General features: G+C 40.4%; 1 protein-coding gene across 1 annotated transcript in view; it reads right to left on the bottom strand.

The window, feature by feature from the left end:
• Positions 1-21,131, bottom strand: part of cdc73 (cell division cycle 73, Paf1/RNA polymerase II complex component, homolog (S. cerevisiae)) — a 341,062-nt gene that overhangs the window by 202,244 nt on the left and 117,687 nt on the right. The window contains exon 10 of the mRNA XM_063063850.1: positions 4,886-4,950. Within this exon, the coding sequence (XP_062919920.1) occupies positions 4,886-4,950 (65 nt within the window). The remainder of the gene's footprint in view (positions 1-4,885; positions 4,951-21,131) is intronic.

Here is a 21,131-nt window from a genome sequence, read left to right as displayed (position 1 = left end):
ATCCACGCAAGTAACTTTCCCGTAATTCCATGGGCTCTTATCTTGTTAAGTAGCCTCATGTGTGGCAGCTTGTCAAAGGCCTTCTGAAAATCCCAATATACAACATCCACTGCATCTCCCTTGTCTAGCTTACTGGTAATTTCCTCAAAAAATTATAATAGGTTTGTCAGGCAGGATTTTCCTTTAAGAAATCCATGCTAAGTTCTGCCTATCTTGTCATATGCCTCCAGGTACTCTGTAACCTCAACCTTGACAATCGACTCCAACAACTTCCCAACTACCGATGTCAAGCTAACAGGTCTATAACTTCCTTTTTACTTCCTTGCCCCCTTGTTAAATAGCGGAGTGACATTTGCAATCTTCCAGTCTTCCGGAACCGTGCCAGAATCTATCGACTTTTGAAAGATCATTGCTAATGCCTCCGCAATCTCTACAGCTACTTCCTTCAGAACACGTGGGTGCATCCCATCTGGTCCAGGAGATTTATCTACCTTTAGCTCATTCAGCTTCCTGAGTACTTTCTCTGTCGTAATTGTGACTGCACACACTTCTCTTCCCTGCCACCCTTGAGTGTCCGGTATACTGCTGATGTCTTCCTCAGTGAAGACTGATGCAAAATACTCATTCAGTTCCTCTGCCATCTCCTTATCTCCCATTACAATTTCTCCAGCATCATTTTCTATCGGTCCTATATCAACTCTCACCTGTCTTTTACTCTTTATATACTTGAAAAAGCTTTCAGTATCCTCTTTGATATTATTTGCTAGCTTTCTTTCATAGTTAATCTTTTCTCTCTTAATGACCTTCTTGGTTTCCTTTTGTAAGGTTTTAAAAACTTCCCAATCCTCTGTCTTCCCATTAATTTTTGCTTCCTTGTATGCCCTCTCCTTTGCTTTAACTTTGGCTTTGATTTCTCGTCAACCATGGTTCAATCCTTTTTCCACTCGAAAATTTCTTCTTTTTTGGAATATACCTGTCTTGCACATTCCTCATTTCTCGCATAAACTCCAGCCACTGCTGCTCTGCTGTCTTTCCCGCCAGTGTCCCTTTCCAGTCAACTTTGGCCAGTTCCTCTCTCATGCCACTGTAATTTCCTTTACTCCACTGAAATACCGACACATCAGATTTCGGCTTCTCTTTTTCTAATTTCACAGTGAACTCAATCATGCTATGATCACTGCCTCCTAAGGGTTCCTTCACCTCCATCTCTCTAATCACCTCCGGTTCATTACACAATACCAATCCAGTACAGCCGATCCCCTAGTGGGCTCAACAACAAGCTGTTCTAAAAAGCCATCTTGCAGACATTCTACAAATTCTCTCTGAGATCCAGTGCTGACCTGATTTTCCCAATCCACTCGCATGTTAAAATCCCCCACAATTTTATCATAACACTGCCCTTCTGACAAGCCTTTTCTATTTCCAGTTGTAATTTGTAGTCCACATCCCTGCAGCTGTTTGGAGGCCTATAGATAACTGCCATCAGGGTCCTTTTACCCCTGCTATTTCTTAGCTCAACCCATAAAGATTCTGCACCTTCCGATCCTATATCACCTCTTTCTAATGATTTAATATCATTTCTTACCAATAAAGCCATGCCTTCCCCTCTGCCTACCTTCCTATCCTTCCGATACACCATGTATCCTTGGATGTTCAGCTCCCAGAGACATGCATCCTTTAGCCAGGTGTCAGTGATGGCCACAATATCATACCTGCCAATCTGTAGCTGTACAACAACATCATCCACCTTATTCCTTATGCTGCGTGCATTTAAGTACAACACCTTAAGACCAGTATTTGATACTTTTTGCTTTGATTTCACTGCAACTTTATTGCACTGCAACTCATCCCAATGGCTACAAATTTGCCCCATCACCTGCCTGTCTTTCCTGACATCTTTACTGCTCACTATCTTAGATGTATTTCTGTTTTCCCCTTCCTCCGCTCTATCATTCCGGTTCCCATCCCCCTGCCAAATTAGTTTAAACTCTCCCTAACAGCTCTATTAAACTTTCCCGCCAGGATATTGGTCCCCTTTGGGTTCAGGTGCAACCTGTCCTTTTTGAACAGGTCATACTTCCCCCAGAAGAGATCCCAATTATCCAAGAATCTGAAGCCCTGCCCCCTACACCAGTCTCCCAGCCACGCATTCATCTGCCTGATCCGACTATTCTTGCCCTCGCTAGCACGTGGCACAGGTAGCAATCCCGAGATTACTACCCTGGAGGTCCTGCTTCTTAGCTTCCTTCCTAACTCCTGGAAATCTCTCTTCAGGACCTCCTCCTTTGTCCTATCTATGTCATTGGTACCAACATGTACCAAGACAACTGGCTGCTCACCCTCCCCCTTTAGAATATTCAGGACCCAATCCGAGACATCCCGCACCCTGGCACCTGGGAGGCAACACACCATGCGGGTATCTCTGTCCGGCTCACAAATTACCCAGGGTTACCTATAGCCCTCTACTTTTCTAAGCTCCATGTACCGATCCAAGCGTCTCTTAAAAGACCCTATTGTATCCGCCTCCACCATCGTCGCCAGCAGCCTGTTCCACGCACTCACCACTCTCTGCCTAAAAAACTTACCCCTGACATTTCCTCTGTACCTACTTCCAGGCACCTTAAAACTGTGCCCTCTCTTGTTAGCCATTTCAGCCCTGGGTAAAAAGCCTCAGACTATCCACATGATCAATGCCTCTCATCATCTTATACAACTCTATCACGTCACCTCTCATCCTCCACCGCTCCAAAGAGCAAAGGCCGAGTTCACTCAACCTATTCTCATAAGGCATGCTCCCCAATCCAGACAACATCCTTGTAAGTCTCCTCTGCACCCTTTCTATGGTTTCCACATCCTTCCTGTAGTGAGGTGACCAGAACTGAGCACAGTACTCCAAGTGGAGTCTGACCAGGGTCCTATATAACTGCAACATTACCTCTCGGCTTTTGAACTCAATCCCACGGTTGATGAAGGCCAATACACCGTATGCCTTCTTAACCACACAGTCAACCTGCACAGCAGCTTTGAGTGTCCTATGGACTCGGACTCTGAATCTTCACACCACCAAGAGTCTTACCATTCATACTATATTCTGCCATCATATTTGACCTACCAAATTGAACCACCTCACATTTATCTGGGTTGAACTCCATCTGCCACTTCTCAGCCCAGTTTTGCAAATATCAATATCTCGCAGTAACCTCTGACAGCCCTCTACACTATCCACAACACCTTCAACCTTTGTGTCATCAGCAAATTTACAAACCCATCCCTCCACTTCCTCATCCAGGATGAGGAAGTGGAGGGATGGGTTTGTAAATTTGCGTACTGGGTGTGCTGGCTGATGATTGATGTTTGGGATTGATTCGGGTGGCAACCGACTCCATGGGAAGTGTTGAGGCAGGTGCTGGGTGGGATTTCCCCTAGACATATATGAGCCAATATAACTGAGCGTAACATCATTAAGAAAGGGGTCCTAGAACAGATCCCTGAGGTGTCGATCTGCCTCTCTAACGGAGGCCTTTAGGTTCAGACCCAGGGAATAATTGTCAAGCACAGTTTACTTAAATGTACATACTGTTTATTAGCAAGCTTGTGCACTCAGTTTGCAAAACAGGGTCCCTGATCACCGAGCTTGGGAAAATCTGCAGCCACTGAACCCAGAATACTGTGTGGAGCTGTTGATATACACTATTATCACATATTTTGATACGGGTAGACCGAGAAGTTTCTCATGCAACAAACCCTTCTTTGTTCATACAATATTCTATCAGCACAATTTGTCAAGCTGCCAATAGGTCAGTTAGGTTTTAGCCCTTTTAATTTTGCATATACTTCCTCAAAGGAACACCACTGGTCACTGACCTCCGTGCAGAATATGACTCGTCTACAACCACTCTTTGCCTTCTGTGGGCAAACCAATTCTGGATCCACAAAACAAAGCCCCCTTGGATCGCATGCCTCCTTACTTTCTCAATAAGCCTTGCATGGGGTACCTTATCAAATGCCTTGTTGAAATCCATATACACTACATCTACTGCTCTAGCTTCATCAATGTGTTTAGTCACATCCTCAAAAAAATTCAATCAGGGTCGTAAGGCACGACCTACCTTTGACAAAGCCATGCTGACTATTCCTAATCATATTATGCCTCTCCAAATGTTCATAAATCCTGCCTCTCAGGATCTTCTCCATCAACTTACCAACCACTGAAGTAAGACTCACTGGTCTATAATTTCCTGGACTATCTCTACCTCCCTTTCTTGAATAAGGGAACAACATCTGCAATCCTCCAAAACTCCTCCCATCCCTACTGATGATGCAAAGATCATTGCCAGAGGCTTAGCAATCTCCTCCCTCACCTCCCACAGTAGCCTGGGGTATATCTAGACCGGTCCCGGTGACTTATCCAACTTGATGCTTTCCAAAAGCTCCAGCGCATCCTCTTTCTTAATGTCTGTGTGCTCAAGCCTTTCAATCCACTGTAAGTCATCCCTACAATCACCAAGGTCCTTTTCCCCTTGCACAGAATTAGTACAGTGTTCAAATTAAATATGGCTGTAATTAACTAATTAAATATGCAAACTAAAATTGTTTTAAAAGTGTACATCAAGACAAAGTATCATTTCCCTCACGGTACATACTAATTCAAGCAGCTTTAATTAAAATTTAATCCTTTGAGGTGATTAATTTTAGTAAGGATTTCATTTATTATCATTTGGAATAAAAGCAAATGTGTGCAAAACTTTTTTTTAAATGCGACAAAATGAAGGCTGTTAAGTTTCTCTTTAAATCTATTCAATCCAAGTACAACAAACTTTGCATAAAATGTGTATATTAAATCCCAAATATCTGCTTGGTTTGAAGAATGGGAAACAGCACTTACCGTCACAGACTTCAGGGTCATGCCGTGATACGTGCCCATTGTATCAATCTTGAAACCTTCCGTTTCTACAAAAACAAATCAACAATTTAAGCTCAATATGATTTAAACAAAACATTAGAGCTTTGAATCATAAAATGGCAAAGTGGTAAATTTAACAACTCATCTACATATAGGGAAACCATACTTGCAGAGGCGTAAATACAGTTAAAAATTCTAAAAGGGGGATACAATGACAATGTGAGGGAGACAATACAATAAAGCAAATCAAACATCAATGCGTATTCATTAAACATAGTTAAAATTCTGCAATTTCCTAATCATTCCCAATCACATGAAAGAACATGTTTACTGATGCAAGAACATGTTAAGAGCTGAAAAATTAGGGTAACAAGGAGTATGAATCTTTACCAAGATAGCCCAACTGAGCGGAATTGTGGCAGGTAATTGCACCACCTTTGTGTCATCCCATTTGAAATCAGAAAGCACAACATTGTTGGAATCAATATGATACTTCTGGATTGTACAATTTAACTACAGGTTAATTACATAAAATGAGAGTTCACTGCTGCAGCTTAAGTTTGCTGAATTAGGTGTTATCCATACTTACACCCCTGTGCCTTATTTCTCAAATTAAAATAAGGACAAAAATCTTAGCTGAAAAGTAATACAACAGGCTGGATTAACATAAATGTCCCAAAATGTTCGCTGAAGCAGCTTGTTATATTTTTTGTACAACCAATCACAAAAAAAAAGCACAACTATGCTGCACAAGATAATGAGAAATTCCAATTTGAACTAAAGCAACAATGCACCCCACCCCCTCTTCTACCTGCCTGTCCTTTCGATGCAAGGTATATCATCCCAACTATGATCCTCTTCAGCCGTGACTGAGTGACGCCCACAATGTCATAACCGACAATCTCCAACTGTACAGTATCATTCACCTTATTCTATATACTGCATGCATTCAAATATAACACCTTCAATCCTGTACTCATCATCCTTTTCAATTTTGCCACGTTTTGTACACTTCAACTCCTCCCACTGACTGCAATTTTGTTCCATCATCAATACAATGCATCAACTTCACTCCAAGGCTGAGGTTGGCTAAGATCACGGTACACACATTCAATATCGAATATGTGTAGTTAGCACAGGTATTCAGAGAAATGATTTGGATCTGCTACGCACTTTTTATCATGACATTCAAAACTACTTGACAAGCAGTAAGGTATTTTTTTCCACTGACCAGACAGATTGGAAATTCCAGCAGCTTCAACACAAGAAAGATAAATGGCAAGATAATCTGCACTAACAGCATCGCTACAAAGATAAATGTTGTTCAGGACATCTGGAGACAAATGTTGTTCTGGTGACAAATCCCCTGTTGACCTTTGAAAAGTGCCATGGGATATTGTGATATTTTTTGTTCATTTATCATCTTAACTGAAAGACAGCTCCTGCTTTACTATAATATTCTTGAAATACCATACTGAAGTTTCCTTTAGAGGACTTCAAACCCATGGTCATTTAACTGAAAGGTATGTGAACTACTACTGAATCACACCTCACAATCAATGTTATGTTCTGTTAATTTAACTCGAAGAAGTCTTATTTGAGGAAAAGTGAAAAATTTACTTAGGTTGCAATAAGTGTAACAATGCTAGTCAATAGTCAATTAAAATGTAATTTGCCCAATACTAATTGATATCCAAGAGTGAAGAAAATATTATTTTCAGTGCTTTTTATTACATTGTTTCATTAGTCCCTAACAATTTTCACTTGTAAAAACATCCGGAGGGTTTGAGATTCCATGCGTTAATCTTCTGGAATATATTTTGTTTATTAATTTATATGTGGTAAGATTACTTACATGCTGTCAGTGAGTTATATGTACTGTGTTGTGCACCTTGGCTCAGAAGACAGTTGTTTCAGTTGGCAGTATACAAGTATACAACTCAACGACGATAAACTTGAACTTGAAGGTAAAAATCAATAAAAAGCACTCTTGGAGGCTGTTTACTCTTTTGTTTATTTTACTTTATGAATTATATATTCTGTTTCAAAATCTCATGGGGGTTCCTTTCTTAGATAATCTCTTGGAATCACAGACAACTCATTTCTGCTCTAGCTCTTTGGGTTCTTAAGTGACTGATGAGGCTGATAAGGCACCCACTGGCTTTGTGACACACAGGGAAGTTGCTCAATGGGGCCGGTGGATAGGTAGTTTGTGAAACAACGTGGTCCTTTCAGCACTTATGCTGATGTCGCCATATATAACCCAGAGAATTGTTTTCTTGTGGGCCTACAAAGTAAATCCAAGAAACACAATAGAATCAGCCATCACACATAAAAATTGCTGGTGAACGCAGCAGGCCAGGCAGCATCTATAGGAAGAGGGCTTCGGGTTGAGACCCTTCGTCAGGAATCAGCCATAGCCCACATACAGCAAGGCGGACAAACAACAAATTTGCAAAAGGCAACAAACTGTGCAAATACCATAAATAAATAAATAACGATCGATAGATAGATAGAAAGATAAATAAGCTATTACTATTGAGAACATGAAATGAAGAGTCCCTAAAAATGAGTCCATAGGTTGTAGAAACAAGTCAGTGATGTAGGTCTGGAAGAAGACATTTGGTTCACTTGGTTTGGCAGTGAATTTGGAAAACTAAGCAGATAGAATTGATACTATCTTTCCAGTTCACCAAGGTGCCTGGTGTCAGCAAAAGTATGCAAGAGGTTTCAGGTCTTGATCTTCAAATATCCTTTTCCTCAAACATTTTCACAACGAAGTAATTTATGATTTGATCACCTGTGTCTGCCCTCACTGAGAAGTGCCCAGTGAGATATTCAAAGTAACCCAAATTACCTAAACTTTCTATAGGAAGAGGCGCAGTCGACGTTTCAGGCCGAGACCCTTCGTCAGGACTAACTGAAGGAAGAGTCTCTTCCTTCAGTTAGTCCTGACGAAGGGTCTCGGCCTGAAACGTCGACTGCGCCTCTTCCTATAGATGCTGCTTGGCCTGCTGCGTTCACCAGCAACTTTGATGCATGTTGCTTGAATTTCCAGCATCTGCAGAATTCCTGTTGTTTACCTAAAGTTTCATTGTGGACCTTTATTGTGAGAGGGAAGACTTGTAAAGTGGGGAAGGTGAGTAAAGGGCTTCTGTTTTGAAAGACTTGAGTGCAAGGCCCATCCTCTCACATGCTTTGCTGGATGTGCTGTTGAATGGAGCTCAGCCTTCAAACTTGAGCATAGCCCAGTATTATAAGGAGATTGCAATTCCACTCCGAAAGTTAGAATAACCTTGAGTAATCAAGAATGGAGATGACAAGGACTAAATAGTTCCTATCTGTCTTGTAGATAATGTAAGGGGGTTTCGATTTTTATGTTACTGCGGAGGCTAATTAAGATGGCGTCTTTGTTACGTTAATCTGGGGAATGCGGCTTTGTTGTGTTAAACACTGAGAAAGTTTGTGCTAACAGTTTGTTTTTGCTTTAGAGTCTGATAAGAGAGTGCTATTAACCAATTGGGATAGTTGTTATGGTTTTGGTGTATTTGAAGATACTGTATGCGCGGGGTTTTGGGGCAGAAGGCGGGAGAGCGAGACAGAGGATGGACGAGGTGCTGTGAGTCCGCTAACGGGGTCGGACCCCAAGCGGGATGTTCGGCGAGGAGACGGAGACGGACTCGTGTGGAGCGTCTGGTCAACCACCGTTGTTGGTCCCAGGCGGCCGGTCGAGGTGGTCCGAGGGGGTCGCAGGGTGAAGAAGGTCCTTGAGCTCCAACGGTTTTTGTGCACGAAGAGATTGAACTTCGATAAGTGTGGCGCCTTTTATTTTCCTTTTATATTTTATTCTCTTTTAATTATATAGTTCCAGTAATATCTATAAACTGTAAATCATTTAATACCAGTCTGTTATTTGGGCGGGGTGGGGTACCTCACACAGCATCCACACAAACGAATTATCCAGTTTGGCGGGGCCGAGGCTGTTTCCCTAGACGACAGCGAGCCGAGCGACCCTGAGGGTGGCCGGGGGGGGGGGGGGCTACAATAAGTTCAATTTCAGCAGGAAGCTTGCTGGAAATGAGAGGAGGCAGCATGGTCAGAAAGACTAACAAGAAACTGCCTGGGCAATGACACAGTCTTGCTCAACACCAACCTACACACAAAAATGGACATGCTGTGGTCTCATTGTTAAGGACCAGGGATCACATAAGATTATGAGACAAATGTGAAATGAAGATAAATTTTAAAAGAACACACCACAATCCTTCTTTATTGACAGGGTCCAAGACTTCCATGAGGAGGAAAAGACCACATAAAGTGCCACATTTTTCCCGGAGTTGTGTGGTGAGGATTGTGCACCTAGCTGTACGGAATCTAAACTGTGATTTTCAAAGTAGCTTTTTGGTGACCAGGAAGTCGCAATTTAAAAGGAGCCTGTCAATAATTTTACCTGTGGCAGAGTTTAGATAGTGGCTACCTTTGTAGGCTTTGTCTCCTTCTTTGAATATGTGTATGGTGACTGATGGTACTGGCAAGTACTTCTTTTCTCAGAAGTGGGAAATAAGGTTGTAGATTTGTGACTGAGGTTCTGACCACAAGGCCTTGATTTTCATGAAGCAAATGGCCTTTTTGACCTCTTGACAGTTAAGTTGGCAGGAAGGTGGGATCAGATAAATAAATTGCTCTGGGATATAGCCAATGAATGCTCACTTTGTGAGGCTGGAGTCAGCTATTGCCCCTTCCAAAGAGTGATGATTGCCTCTGAAAGTCTTGAATGTAGATATTATTGAAGACACTAGTGTGGTACTTCGCTTTGGGCCACAGATAATCATAATAACACTGGAGAACTTGAACATGTTTTGCTGAACTTCTGCCTACATGTGTGCATAAGAAATCTTTTTCACCTCCCTTGAGGCACAATGCAGAAACCAAGGTTAATTAGCCTGTGTACCCACCTGTCATCCTAATCAAACCACTCTTCACTCTTTAGACAGAAAAGCAAAGATTCTCCTGGGAGATGCCAATGATGGTGAATTTTATATTATCAATAAAATAAATATACAAAATTTACATTTTTGTTCATTTTGTTTTCAGAATATCTTGTGCAGCTTTCAAAATGCGCATACAGGCTAGAGATAACTTGAGGAATGCACCAGTCTATGTCATCTTTGCAGCGCAAAAGTTCAGAAGAGTAAAAGTATAAGTGAAAATGTTGCAACAAAAAGGGAGCATTCACAATTAAGGGAAGAAAACAAAAATTCTAATATTAATGTTATCAAGGTAAATTCTCACAGTCTATAGCTGTTAATTTAAGCTTAATTCTGTTTTAGAGACAAAGTTGACATAACTTTAATTTTTTAGATAACTAGAAAAATCCTATTTTCCCCAAATGCTAATGAAAATGCAAATGCATCCATAAAAAACAAAGCAAAATTTAAAATACCCTTAATGTAATAAAATATCCCAGAGTTTATCACAGCAATGATTAAAAATATGATGCCAGGCCGCATAATGATCTGAGGACAGGAGAGGAGAGTAAAGAACATGGGGGTAGATAGTGTAAAGTATAGCTGCAGGTGAAGAGATGTTAACTGGGGATGCACAGAAGTCCAAAAAGAGAGGAGTGCAGAGATCCTGGAGGACAGGAAGAAATGACACAGAGAACAAAAGAGAGAACTGAAAACAAGAACAAGAATTTTAAAATTGTATTGGCCTCTGGATGAGTTTTTAATGATGTCAAGTATATTAAGTGTGAAAGGTTAGAGAACAGCTGGAAGAGTATAGAAGAATACAGAAACAATAAATCTCAAAACTGAGATTTTTGAGAGATGGGTTCATTTTGGAAGTGAAAGCAGGCTGAGAATACCAGGTCGAGAACTGAAAAGGTCTTCCTCAGGAACAAGTCAGCTCTACAGAAACAAGCACATGTTTTGACAAACTGATCTGAGAGGATATTTTAAAATAATCAAATAGTGTGTATCAAGAAATTGGTATGTTGTGTGATGACCTCTATTTATTTCAGAAATTGGATTTTACAGGCAAATTGGCAAGAATAAGTATCATCAAAAAAAAAGAACTAATTCTAAACCCTAGTGAAATTGTCAAGAAATTAAATCCATTTGATTATATTTTTACTGGTACACTAGAAAACTTTACACCAACTAGGTTGGTATCACCTTGCAGGCAATTTGCTACAAAGATCCATGGGAGAAGGTTGGATTGTTGTACAACAAAGAAAATTGAGGGGTAGCTCTGATATTAAATAATGACAAAAGCATAAATTGAAGGATTTTAGTTCAGATCTTCAAGACATCTGAGGAGTAAATTTTCAATCAGTGGATGCATGGAATAAGCTGCCAGAAGAAGTGGTACAGTCAAATACAATAACAGCTTTTAAAAATCATTTGATATTGTAAAGTAATAGAAGGAAATTGGCCAGTTGGAGGGAAGTGGTATTAATGTGGCTCTGCAGCTTGGTCAGCGTGGACTAGCTGGACTGAAAGAGCTAATAAGCAGCAAAAAGCAGAAGAGGACTGAATAGAAGCCCTCAGATGGTAGCAGCAATGTAGGGCAGAGTACAGGTTAGAAAATTAGAAGTTTATGTAATAATCGTATAGCAGTAACACAAAACATTTAATCATTAAATCATAAATTTTAATCAGTAAACCAAATTATTAACTGCATAAATGGATGAATTCATGGAGTTCTTAAGACATGGTTTCCTCGATCAGTATATTGAGAAACCAGAAAAGCAATGGGATGCTTTGGATCCAGAACTGCGTACTGAAAGTCACAGACTATTATAGCCAGTAATATGGTCCATGATGTTGTGCCAAACTTTCAGCCTACTCCAAGATTAATTTAACCCTTCCCTCCCACATAGCCCTGCATTTTTCTATCATCCATGTACCTATCTAAGAGTTTCTTAAATGCCCCAAATATATCTGCCTCTTTAAAGGAAGAGTAATATGACAGAAATGTATATGAAAAGTTAAATTAATTTAGCTCCAATATAATTGAAGTAGGAGAGAGGCACTTAAATAGGCAAAGTTTAGAAGATTACAGGATTATAGTCTTAATCTGCGCCTTTATGGAATTAGTGATCATGGCTAAGCAGGTCAGCCTCGGTGGGGTGAAAGATCTGTTTCCATATTGTAAACTCTATGATTCTAATTTACAAAGGTATGAACTCGCGATAGCCAGCTCATGCCTACATTGGGAATGACATCAAACAAGGAATTCCTAGCTTGTAAAGAAATAATGCAATGATTCCAGGTAATAAATAACCCTCCAAGATCAAGGAAAAGATTTATATTGCCCAAAATTAAGCCTGGAAATTGTGAATTTCAGAATTTAGCAAAGAAGCACCAAAGCAGGAAAGGAAACAAGAATAAAGAGTAGGCTAGCAGTAAACAGAAGCATAATGCACGAGCTCCCATAGATAAGAGCAAGAGAGAAAAAAACAAGAAACTGAAGACAACTTAGCCCGGAATTTATTATTAAAGAAGTGCTAATGGGGCCTTTGAAAAATAACAAGGCTGGACATAATCTTGACAAATATTGTGAATTTGTTTTGAAGATTTAACTGGTTAATGTGGTGTTTCTGGAGTTCCATAAAGCCTTTGGTAAATTGCCACACCAGATATAATCTACAAAGAAATCACATGACCTTGGGAATAATAGACTGGGTATGGATTGAGGATTGGTTAACACGCATAAAAAAGTCAACAATCATAACTCAAAGACCAGTCAGATGCTGTATGGATCAGTACACCAGCTCCAGCTGTCCTCAGTTAATACCAAGATGTACAAGTTTGCTGATTGTACAAATCTAACAGTGAAAAGGATGCTGATAGGCTTCAGACTTGTACCTGTACATCCACTTTAAATGAATAGGCAAGGACATGAAAAATGACATATGATGCAGATAAAATGCAGAAATGCAGACACAAATGTAGATAATATAATGCAATCCCACTTTAGTAGGGAAAAAATAAGCTGGGGCAGCTGTTAAGTAGCAAGAGACAGACAAATATGAGAGGGACAACAGTGTCCCAATACATAAATCACTCAAAGTAAAACAGCAAGTTCAGCAAGGAATCAGAAAGGTAAATAGCACGCTGATCTTTACAGTAAGGGGATTTGAGATCAGGCATTTTGCACAAATTTAATAGAATCCTAGCAAGACAGCATCTGTAATACCGTGTATAAGCCTGGTTGTTTCACCTGGAAAAGGATATGCTTGCAACAGGGAGAGTGCAGCAAAGGTTCATCAGATCAAGTCCTATAATGTTGCATATATTATAAAAGACAGTTAATCTGTCTGGCCCATTTTGATTTTAGAAAAATATGGAGTAATTTCACTGAAACATTTCTTCACCTAGTTGCCTGCGAATCTTTTGAACTTTCCACCAAGACGGATATATAGGTACAAGTATTGAGTGTATTCAAAACAGAAATTGACATGATTTTTTTTTAAATAGAGGGTTGGTGCAGGAAAGCAGTGCTATTTTTATTGAATGGCTGATACAATGTACTAAATAGCCACTTCCAACTTTTTTTTTAAGAAGTGCCTTTATATTGGTGGAAAGAAGGTGTTTCAGATCCAGGGACGCAGATTTCAAGTATTGATCATGAAGAACAGAGGAGACACACTAGTTGAAAAAGGGGATACCTGAACAGTTATGATCTGGAACTCATTATCTTGCAAGGAGAGTAGAAAAATATATCAAGGCCTTCAAAGGGGATTTGAATATGTATTTGAGGAAATAATTTAATGTGATACAAAAAACATCCATTAATCTCTTTCTGGAATTTACTCCGTGACTGAGCTTCTGCACCTCTCAAAGTGATTCACTACCCTTTGGATGAAGTGATTTCTTCTCAACTCCAGACATCCCACCCTGCAAAAACTCATTTCAGGGAGGTAGCACCATCAATTTGCGGGAGACTTTCGGGAGAGGTGTGATGTCTGCAATAGAGTAGCTCCTTAGCAGCTAGCCAGCTAGTTTAAATAACGTTAGCTATGCCAATGAACGAATGACACCTGTTAAACTCACCTCAACATGTCTTTTACAGTCTTAACCCACCATGGGCAATAGAAAAGTCACTGTTGCAAACAGTGCAGCGAGCAACACTGTCATTATTTTGAGCCCCATTAGGCAGGGGTACACTTTAGGGTAGTCTGGGGTGACGTACATTTTATATTTTCTTTTTTTGGGACACTATGCTACTCTGACTATTTTTGGAACTTTCTCACTCTCTCGTTCATGGTCACTCTCACTCGCGCTCACTCTCTTGCTCTTGCTCTCTCGCGGTCACTCTCACTCGCTCTCTCTCGTGATCGCTCTCACTCGTGGTCGCTCTCTTGCTCTTGCTCTCACTCGCCCTCGCCCTCTCTCTCTCTCTCTCACACGGTCGCTCTCACTCGCGCTCACTTTCTCGCGGTCACTCTCACTCATGCTGGCTCTCTCGCTCTTGCTCTCTCTCTCGCAGTCGCTCTCACTCGCGCTCGCTCTCTCTCTCTCGCAGTTGCTCTCACTCGCGCTCGCTCTCTCGCTCTTGCTCTCTGTCTCTCTCACTCGCGCTCTCTCGCGGTCACTCTCTCGCTTTTGCTCTCTGTCTCTCTCGCTCGCGCTCTCTCGCGGTCGCTCTCTCGCTCTTGCTCTCGCTCTCTCTCGCGGTCGCACTGACTCGTGCTTGCTTTCTTGCTCTTGCGCTCGCTCTCTCGCTCTTTCTCGCGCGTTCTCTCACGCTCGCTTTCAAAAAAAATCAATTTCCAAGACATTGTATATAATTTGCGGGCATCAGGGAGCCCCTACTAATATGCGGGAGACTCCCAGAAGTTCCGAGAGAGGTGGGATGTCTGCAGCTCTGTCTTGAATGTTTTTGAGATTATGACTTCTAATTCTAGATACCTCAGGCAGACAATCATCAATGGCAGAGGAATGGGACTGACTGAACAGACCTACAAAGAACCAGAGGTTCTCAAGAAATTCAATATCTTGCTTTGTGATTTAATAATATCAATTTAAACAATATATTCATTATGTTATTTGTACTGTGCATTTGCAGCCAGAAACTGGGGGAAGTGGGGAGAGAAAAGGAAATTAACGGATGTAAGATAGAATAAAGTCAAATCCTCATACACACAACTTTGTAGACAAATACAAGTTTTATATCGGCAATGATATACCAATAGATCAAACTATATTCTGAAGTTAAAACTCTTACCTCAATAGCACAGAAACTTCCCAATCTGTTTACCAATCCTTTTGAACAGCAACAAATAAATTTTCCAAATAAGATTACAGTTGTAATTTGCCTTGAATGTCAAAAAATTTGAAGAACATACTTCTTGAGAAGAAACTGTACTGCAGCCACATATCTCGTGGCTTGTTAATTACTTTAAAATTTCAATCTAATATTGAAGAACCTAACATACAAGACATCTGCATAATTTGCAGCAATCAGCACAAACCATTTGAAAATAGCAACCTTAGGGATCTATCAGTAAGTTATTTTTTAAACCAAAAGCGTTGCCTCTTGCAAAGGAGAAATATCAAATGGAGGTTCCTCTGCAGACTTGTTCATTCTTTAACTGGAATGTAGACTTCACATATAAGATTATCAAAACAGAAAATAAAAGACATCCATAAGACTGTCAATTTCAGGATGTACAGTTGAACACACCCTGCACATTTTCTCGCAAAGAACTTTCAATTTCTTGCAACTTTGAGTTAAGACTATTCTCATTATTCTGTCAAACATTATGATACAAAGCTTCACTCCCAACACACTGGAGGAACTCAGCAGGTCGGGCAGCATCCATGGGAAAGATCGGTCGACATTCCGGTCCGAAACGTAGACCGATCTTTCCCATGGATGCTGCCCAATCTACTGAGTTCCTCCAGCATGTTGTGAGTGTTGCTTTGACCCCAGCATCTGCAGATTATTTTGTGTTTATGATACAAAGTTTTTTAAGATACAAAAACTGCAATGTTCCTCACCAATCAATACAGGTTCCTGAATTTAAGTCAAAGGTTTCTTTAATGTAATATGATTAACTTTGCTGATAAAAAAAAGGCGATGTTTTTTCTGTGAAAATACTTGAAACGTGTTAACAAAATTTAAAGACTGGCATGGATCTTGCAAATTATATCACACTTGCCACCAAAACTAGTCACTATGCTTCTGAACTTGCTGTTTAGAGACACAATTATTCTGCATGTCGGAGCCATGAAGTGGGGGTTATCATCAATTTTTGTCCAATTACTAAAGCATTCTCCAATCCCAATGATTTGGAAGCACCAGCACCCAACCATGAAGACCTTCTGAAGACCTCACCATCCTTACCAACAGGAAAGTTCCAAAAGGAAGACACTTCTGCATGTTGCAGACAGAAGTTGACGAATACATGTCAAATTTGTTTTGAAAACAATGGGCCAAGGAGTATTTACCACAGCTACAGGAACCTCAGCAATGGTCAGACATAAAACACAAATTTCCTCCCAGGAGATATTGTGCTTATACTTGATGACACAGCACCCCGAAACTCATGGATGATGGGAAGCGTCATTCAAGTCTTTCCAGGAAGAAGAGGATTTATGCAGCAGGTACGCATCAAGACCAAGACCAGCTGTCTGAAGACCGATAACCAAGATCTGTATTCTACAGGAGAGAGGTTTGAGGAGCTACAGCTCTAGAAGCTTCATGACTTTTGACTTGACAGAAAGTGGTGGTAAACATCAATCTATATTGGACTAAGTGCTGGTAACCTCTGGCCTAGATGACTGTTACATGACTTGACTGAAAGAAGAAAGAGGACATTTGTATGAATGGTAAGATGTTTCTTTTTGAAGATTTCATGTCTCCTTTTTTTGTAGTACGTAGCTGTAATTATTATAATATAATAATTGGGGACGGGATATAGGAGTCCATTTTCTGTCAGTCTGCATTGCATTTTGTGTTGTGCATTTATTATGGGTAATTTGTCACTTGGGTTGGGGGTGTGGTAGAAGCAAATAAGTACAGTTACATGTTCACACTTTGTCTTTAGGTCAGTTTAGTCTAGTTAGCGCGGGGGTGATTTTTTTTGTTGACCACTTATGTTATTATACAGCTAGGATTGCTAATTTTACTTATGGTAGTTTTATTGCTATAAGATCGTTTGTCTTTACTGATTTCATAATAAAGAATCGAACATACTTTTCACGATTTGAAAAGTTGATATTTAGGAAATGCGCCATACAGTGTCAACCCCTGTACTCAATATCTGAGTAGTTTCAGTTTGTTTTCAAGTACCCACTACACTGCATTTACCTTATGTATACCCATCAAAAAAATTATGTTTTAACTAATGTCTTTCAGATTCATTCATGAAAGGTAATCATATCATAAAGACAGACCAAAACAAATCACCGCCATTAATATTTTGAAAAAAAACACATTTGATAGATGGCAAAACCATTGTCCTATCTTTACTCGCTTACAACCCACTTCTGCTTCCCCACTAGTTTCAAACTGACCTTGAGATGAAATAATTCAAAAATTTTAGAATTAACATTAAAATAATCATCCAAATGCATTATTAACTTAATTGCATACACAAGTATCTTAATTTTGCACAACACTTAGCAATAAAATCTAAATTCACACAAAATAGGCTTAAGCATTCTGACCAAGTCCAGTTAGTGTAATAACAGATTTACCAGCAGTCACACATCAGACACCCTACAATTGCTGTGTTCAAAAATGCACTTGCCAAATTTCATAACAAGGATGGTCATGTGGGGTACCAATGCATGAATAATGGCAACTTTATTGGGGGAGAAAGGGGATAGTCAGGAAAATGTCTTATCTTTCTAAATATTGTCAATGAAAGTAAAGCAAAATGGAGATACTGATGATTCATTTACTTAGGATTAAGTATTTAAAATATTTATTTGAAACAATATTTGACCAGATTGTTCTAACAAATATTATTTATTACACAGCTAGATTGCAACACAATCTAGAGGAGAAGCCCAATTTTCCCCATAGGTCTTTGGGGGATAAGTCTACTGTGGAATCTTCCATGTTAGCACAGAATTTGAAACCGCATGAATTTCAATGGGAATTGTTATTAGGCAAAGATAATTTTTCTTCAATGGTTTTAATTGTTTTATTTATTGAGATACAGTGCGGAATAGGCCCTTCCGGCCTTCAAATCACACTGCCCAGTTATCTTCTAATTTAATTGTAGCCTAATCACGAGACAATTTACAAGGATCAATTAACCTACCAACCAGTACATCTTTGGACTGTGGGAGGAAATCAACAGTTACAGGGAGAGCGTACATAGGCAACAGCGGGAATTGAACCTGAGTTGCCTACACTGTAAGGTGTTGTGCTAACCATTGCACTACCATGCATTAACATTACATTCACATCTCCATTTTTAAAATTCTTAATTTTTTTGCAATTTTTACTTCCATTTAATTTCCATTAAATGTCACCAATGGCCTTTACAACCTAAACTAGTTTTGAAGTGAGGAAGGGAAGTAGGGTAAAGGAAAACCCCAAGGCATTCTTCAATTATGTGAAGAAAAAAAGGATGACAGGAGTGAAGGTAGGACCGATTAGAGATAAAGGTAGGAAGATGTGCCTGGAGGCTGTGGAAGTGAGCTAAGTCCTCAATGAATACATCTCTTCGGTATTCACCAATGAGAGGGAACTTGATGATGGTGAGGACAATATGAGTGAGGTTGATGTTCTGGAGCATGTTGATATTAAGGGAGAGGAGGTGCTGGAGTTGTTAAAATACATTAGGACAGATAAGTCCCCAGGGCCTGACGGAATATTCCCCAGGCTGCTCCACGAGGCGAGAGAAGAGATTGCTGAGCCTCTGGCTGGGATCTTTATGTCCTCGTTGTCCACGGGAATGGTACCGGAGGATTGGAGGAAGGCGAATGTTGTCCCCTTGTTCAAAAAAAGTAGAAGGGATAGTCCGGGTAATTATAGACAGTGAGTCTTACGTCTGTGGTGGGAAAGCTGTTGGAAAAGATTCTTAGAGGTAGGATCTATAGGCATTTAGAGAATCATGGTCTGATCAGGGACAGTCAGCATGGCTTTGTGAAGGGCAGATCGTATCTAACAAAACTGATAGAGTTCTTTGAGGAGGTGACCAGGCATATAGATGAGGGTAATGCAGTGGATGTGATCTATATGGATTTTAGTAAGGCATTTGACAAGGTTCCACACGGTAGGCTTATTCAGAAAGTTAGAAGGCATGAGATCCAGGGAAGTTTGGCCAGGTGGATTCAGAATTGGCTTGCCTGCAGAAGGCAGAGGGTCGTGGTGGAGGGAGTACATTCAGATTGGAGGATTGTGACTAGTGGTGTCCCACAAGGATCTGTTCTGGGACCTCTACTTTTCGTGATTTTTATTAACGACCTGGATGTGGGGGTGGAAGGGTGGGTTGGCAAGTTTGCCGTCGACACAAAGGTTGGTGGTGTTGTACATAGTGTAGAGGATTGTCATAGATTGCAGAGAGACAATGATAGGATGCAGATGTGGGCTGAGAAGTGGCAGATGGAGTTCAACCCAGAGAAGTGTGAGGTGGTACACTTTGGAAGGACAAACTCCAAGGCAGAGTACAAAGTAAATGACAGGATACGTGGTACTGTGGAGGAGCAGAGGGATCACGGGGTACATGTCCACAGATCCCTGAACGTTGCCTCACAGGTGGATAAGGTAGTTAAGAAAGCTTACGGGGTGTTAGCTTTCATAAGTCGAGGGATAGAGTTTAAGAGTCGCGATGTAATGATGCAGCTCTATAAAACTTTGGTTAGGCCACACTTGGAATACTGTGTCCAGTCCTGGTCATCTCACTATAGGAAGGATGTGGAAGCATTGGAAAGGGTACAGAGGAGATTTACCAGGATGCTGCCTGGTTTAGAAAGTATGTATTATGATCAGAGATTAAGGGAGCTAGGGCTTTACTCTTTGGAGAGAAGGAGGATGAGAGGAGACATGATAGAGGTGTACAAGATAATAAGAGAAATAGATAGAGTGGATAGCCAGCGCCTCTTCCCCAGGCACCACTGCTCAATACAAGAGGACATGGCTTTAAGGTAAGGGGTGGGAAGTTCAAGGGGGATTTTAGAGGAAGGTTTTTCACTCAGAGAGTGGTTGGTGCGTGGAATGCACTGCCTGAGTCAGCGGTGGAGGCAGATACACTAGTGAAGTTTAAGAGACTACTAGACAGGTATATGGAGGAATTTAAGGTGGGGGCTTATATGGAAGGCAGGGTTTGAGGGTCAGCACAACATTGTGGGCCGAAGGGCCTGTACTGTGCTGTACTATTCTACGTAAGGGAACTTCTCACTAAAGATTGTGACAGCTTATATTGCTATACACGCCATTATAATTGATAAGCACAAGCATCGTGATGGGAGGCAACAAGAATTAATTCCAGACAGGGAAAAGCCAGTCTGATCTGGCACACTAAATCAGGGATAGAATCTTGGCAAAGCTAACAAAGGAAAATAGACACTGAATAAAAGCATCAAAAATTCTGCAGATACCTAACTAAAATTTTCCAAATTTCTCTTCATTTGGTTATTGAGAGTGTCTGATGTTGAAAGACCCATAACACCCAACGACCCCAGGTTACATCACTGATGGTGTGTCCCAACGCATTCTATGACGTGTCTCAGCATCACAATAGATGCACAATAGTGAAGTAATTAAGTAGTGAACTTGTATCCATTTCTATTGAGACCTGAATTTGAATCCCACCACAGCAGTGGTGAAATTAAAGTACTAAATAAACTGGAATTAAAAACTGATGTCAGATCTATGGTCACCAGTACCGTTAAATTAGCATAAACATCCATTTAGTTTATTAAATCCTTCAGGGAAAGAAATCTGCCATCCGTATGTTTTATTTAAACCATGATCCATAGTAATGCAGTTGCTTCTTGGCTGACCTCTAAACACAACAACCCACTCAGTTCAGAGGCAATCAAGCAATAAATGCAGACCTAGCCAGTGATACCCACATTCTGAGTAAATAAAATAACATTTCTTTAAATTAGAAAAACTCAAATCTGCTCCCACATTTGGCCTCAGTTCCATCTTAAAAAGTTCAAAAAAAATCCGTATTTTTTCCTTGATAACACTGTTTATGGATACAATTATAAAAATATTCTGCCAAGCTGGATACTGCTATGGTGAAATCAGTTTC

The sequence above is a fragment of the Mobula hypostoma genome, chromosome 12 (genome assembly GCF_963921235.1).
Source record: "Mobula hypostoma chromosome 12, sMobHyp1.1, whole genome shotgun sequence".
Lineage (NCBI taxonomy): Eukaryota > Metazoa > Chordata > Chondrichthyes > Myliobatiformes > Myliobatidae > Mobula > Mobula hypostoma.
This window is presented reverse-complemented; position numbering and strand designations above follow the sequence as displayed.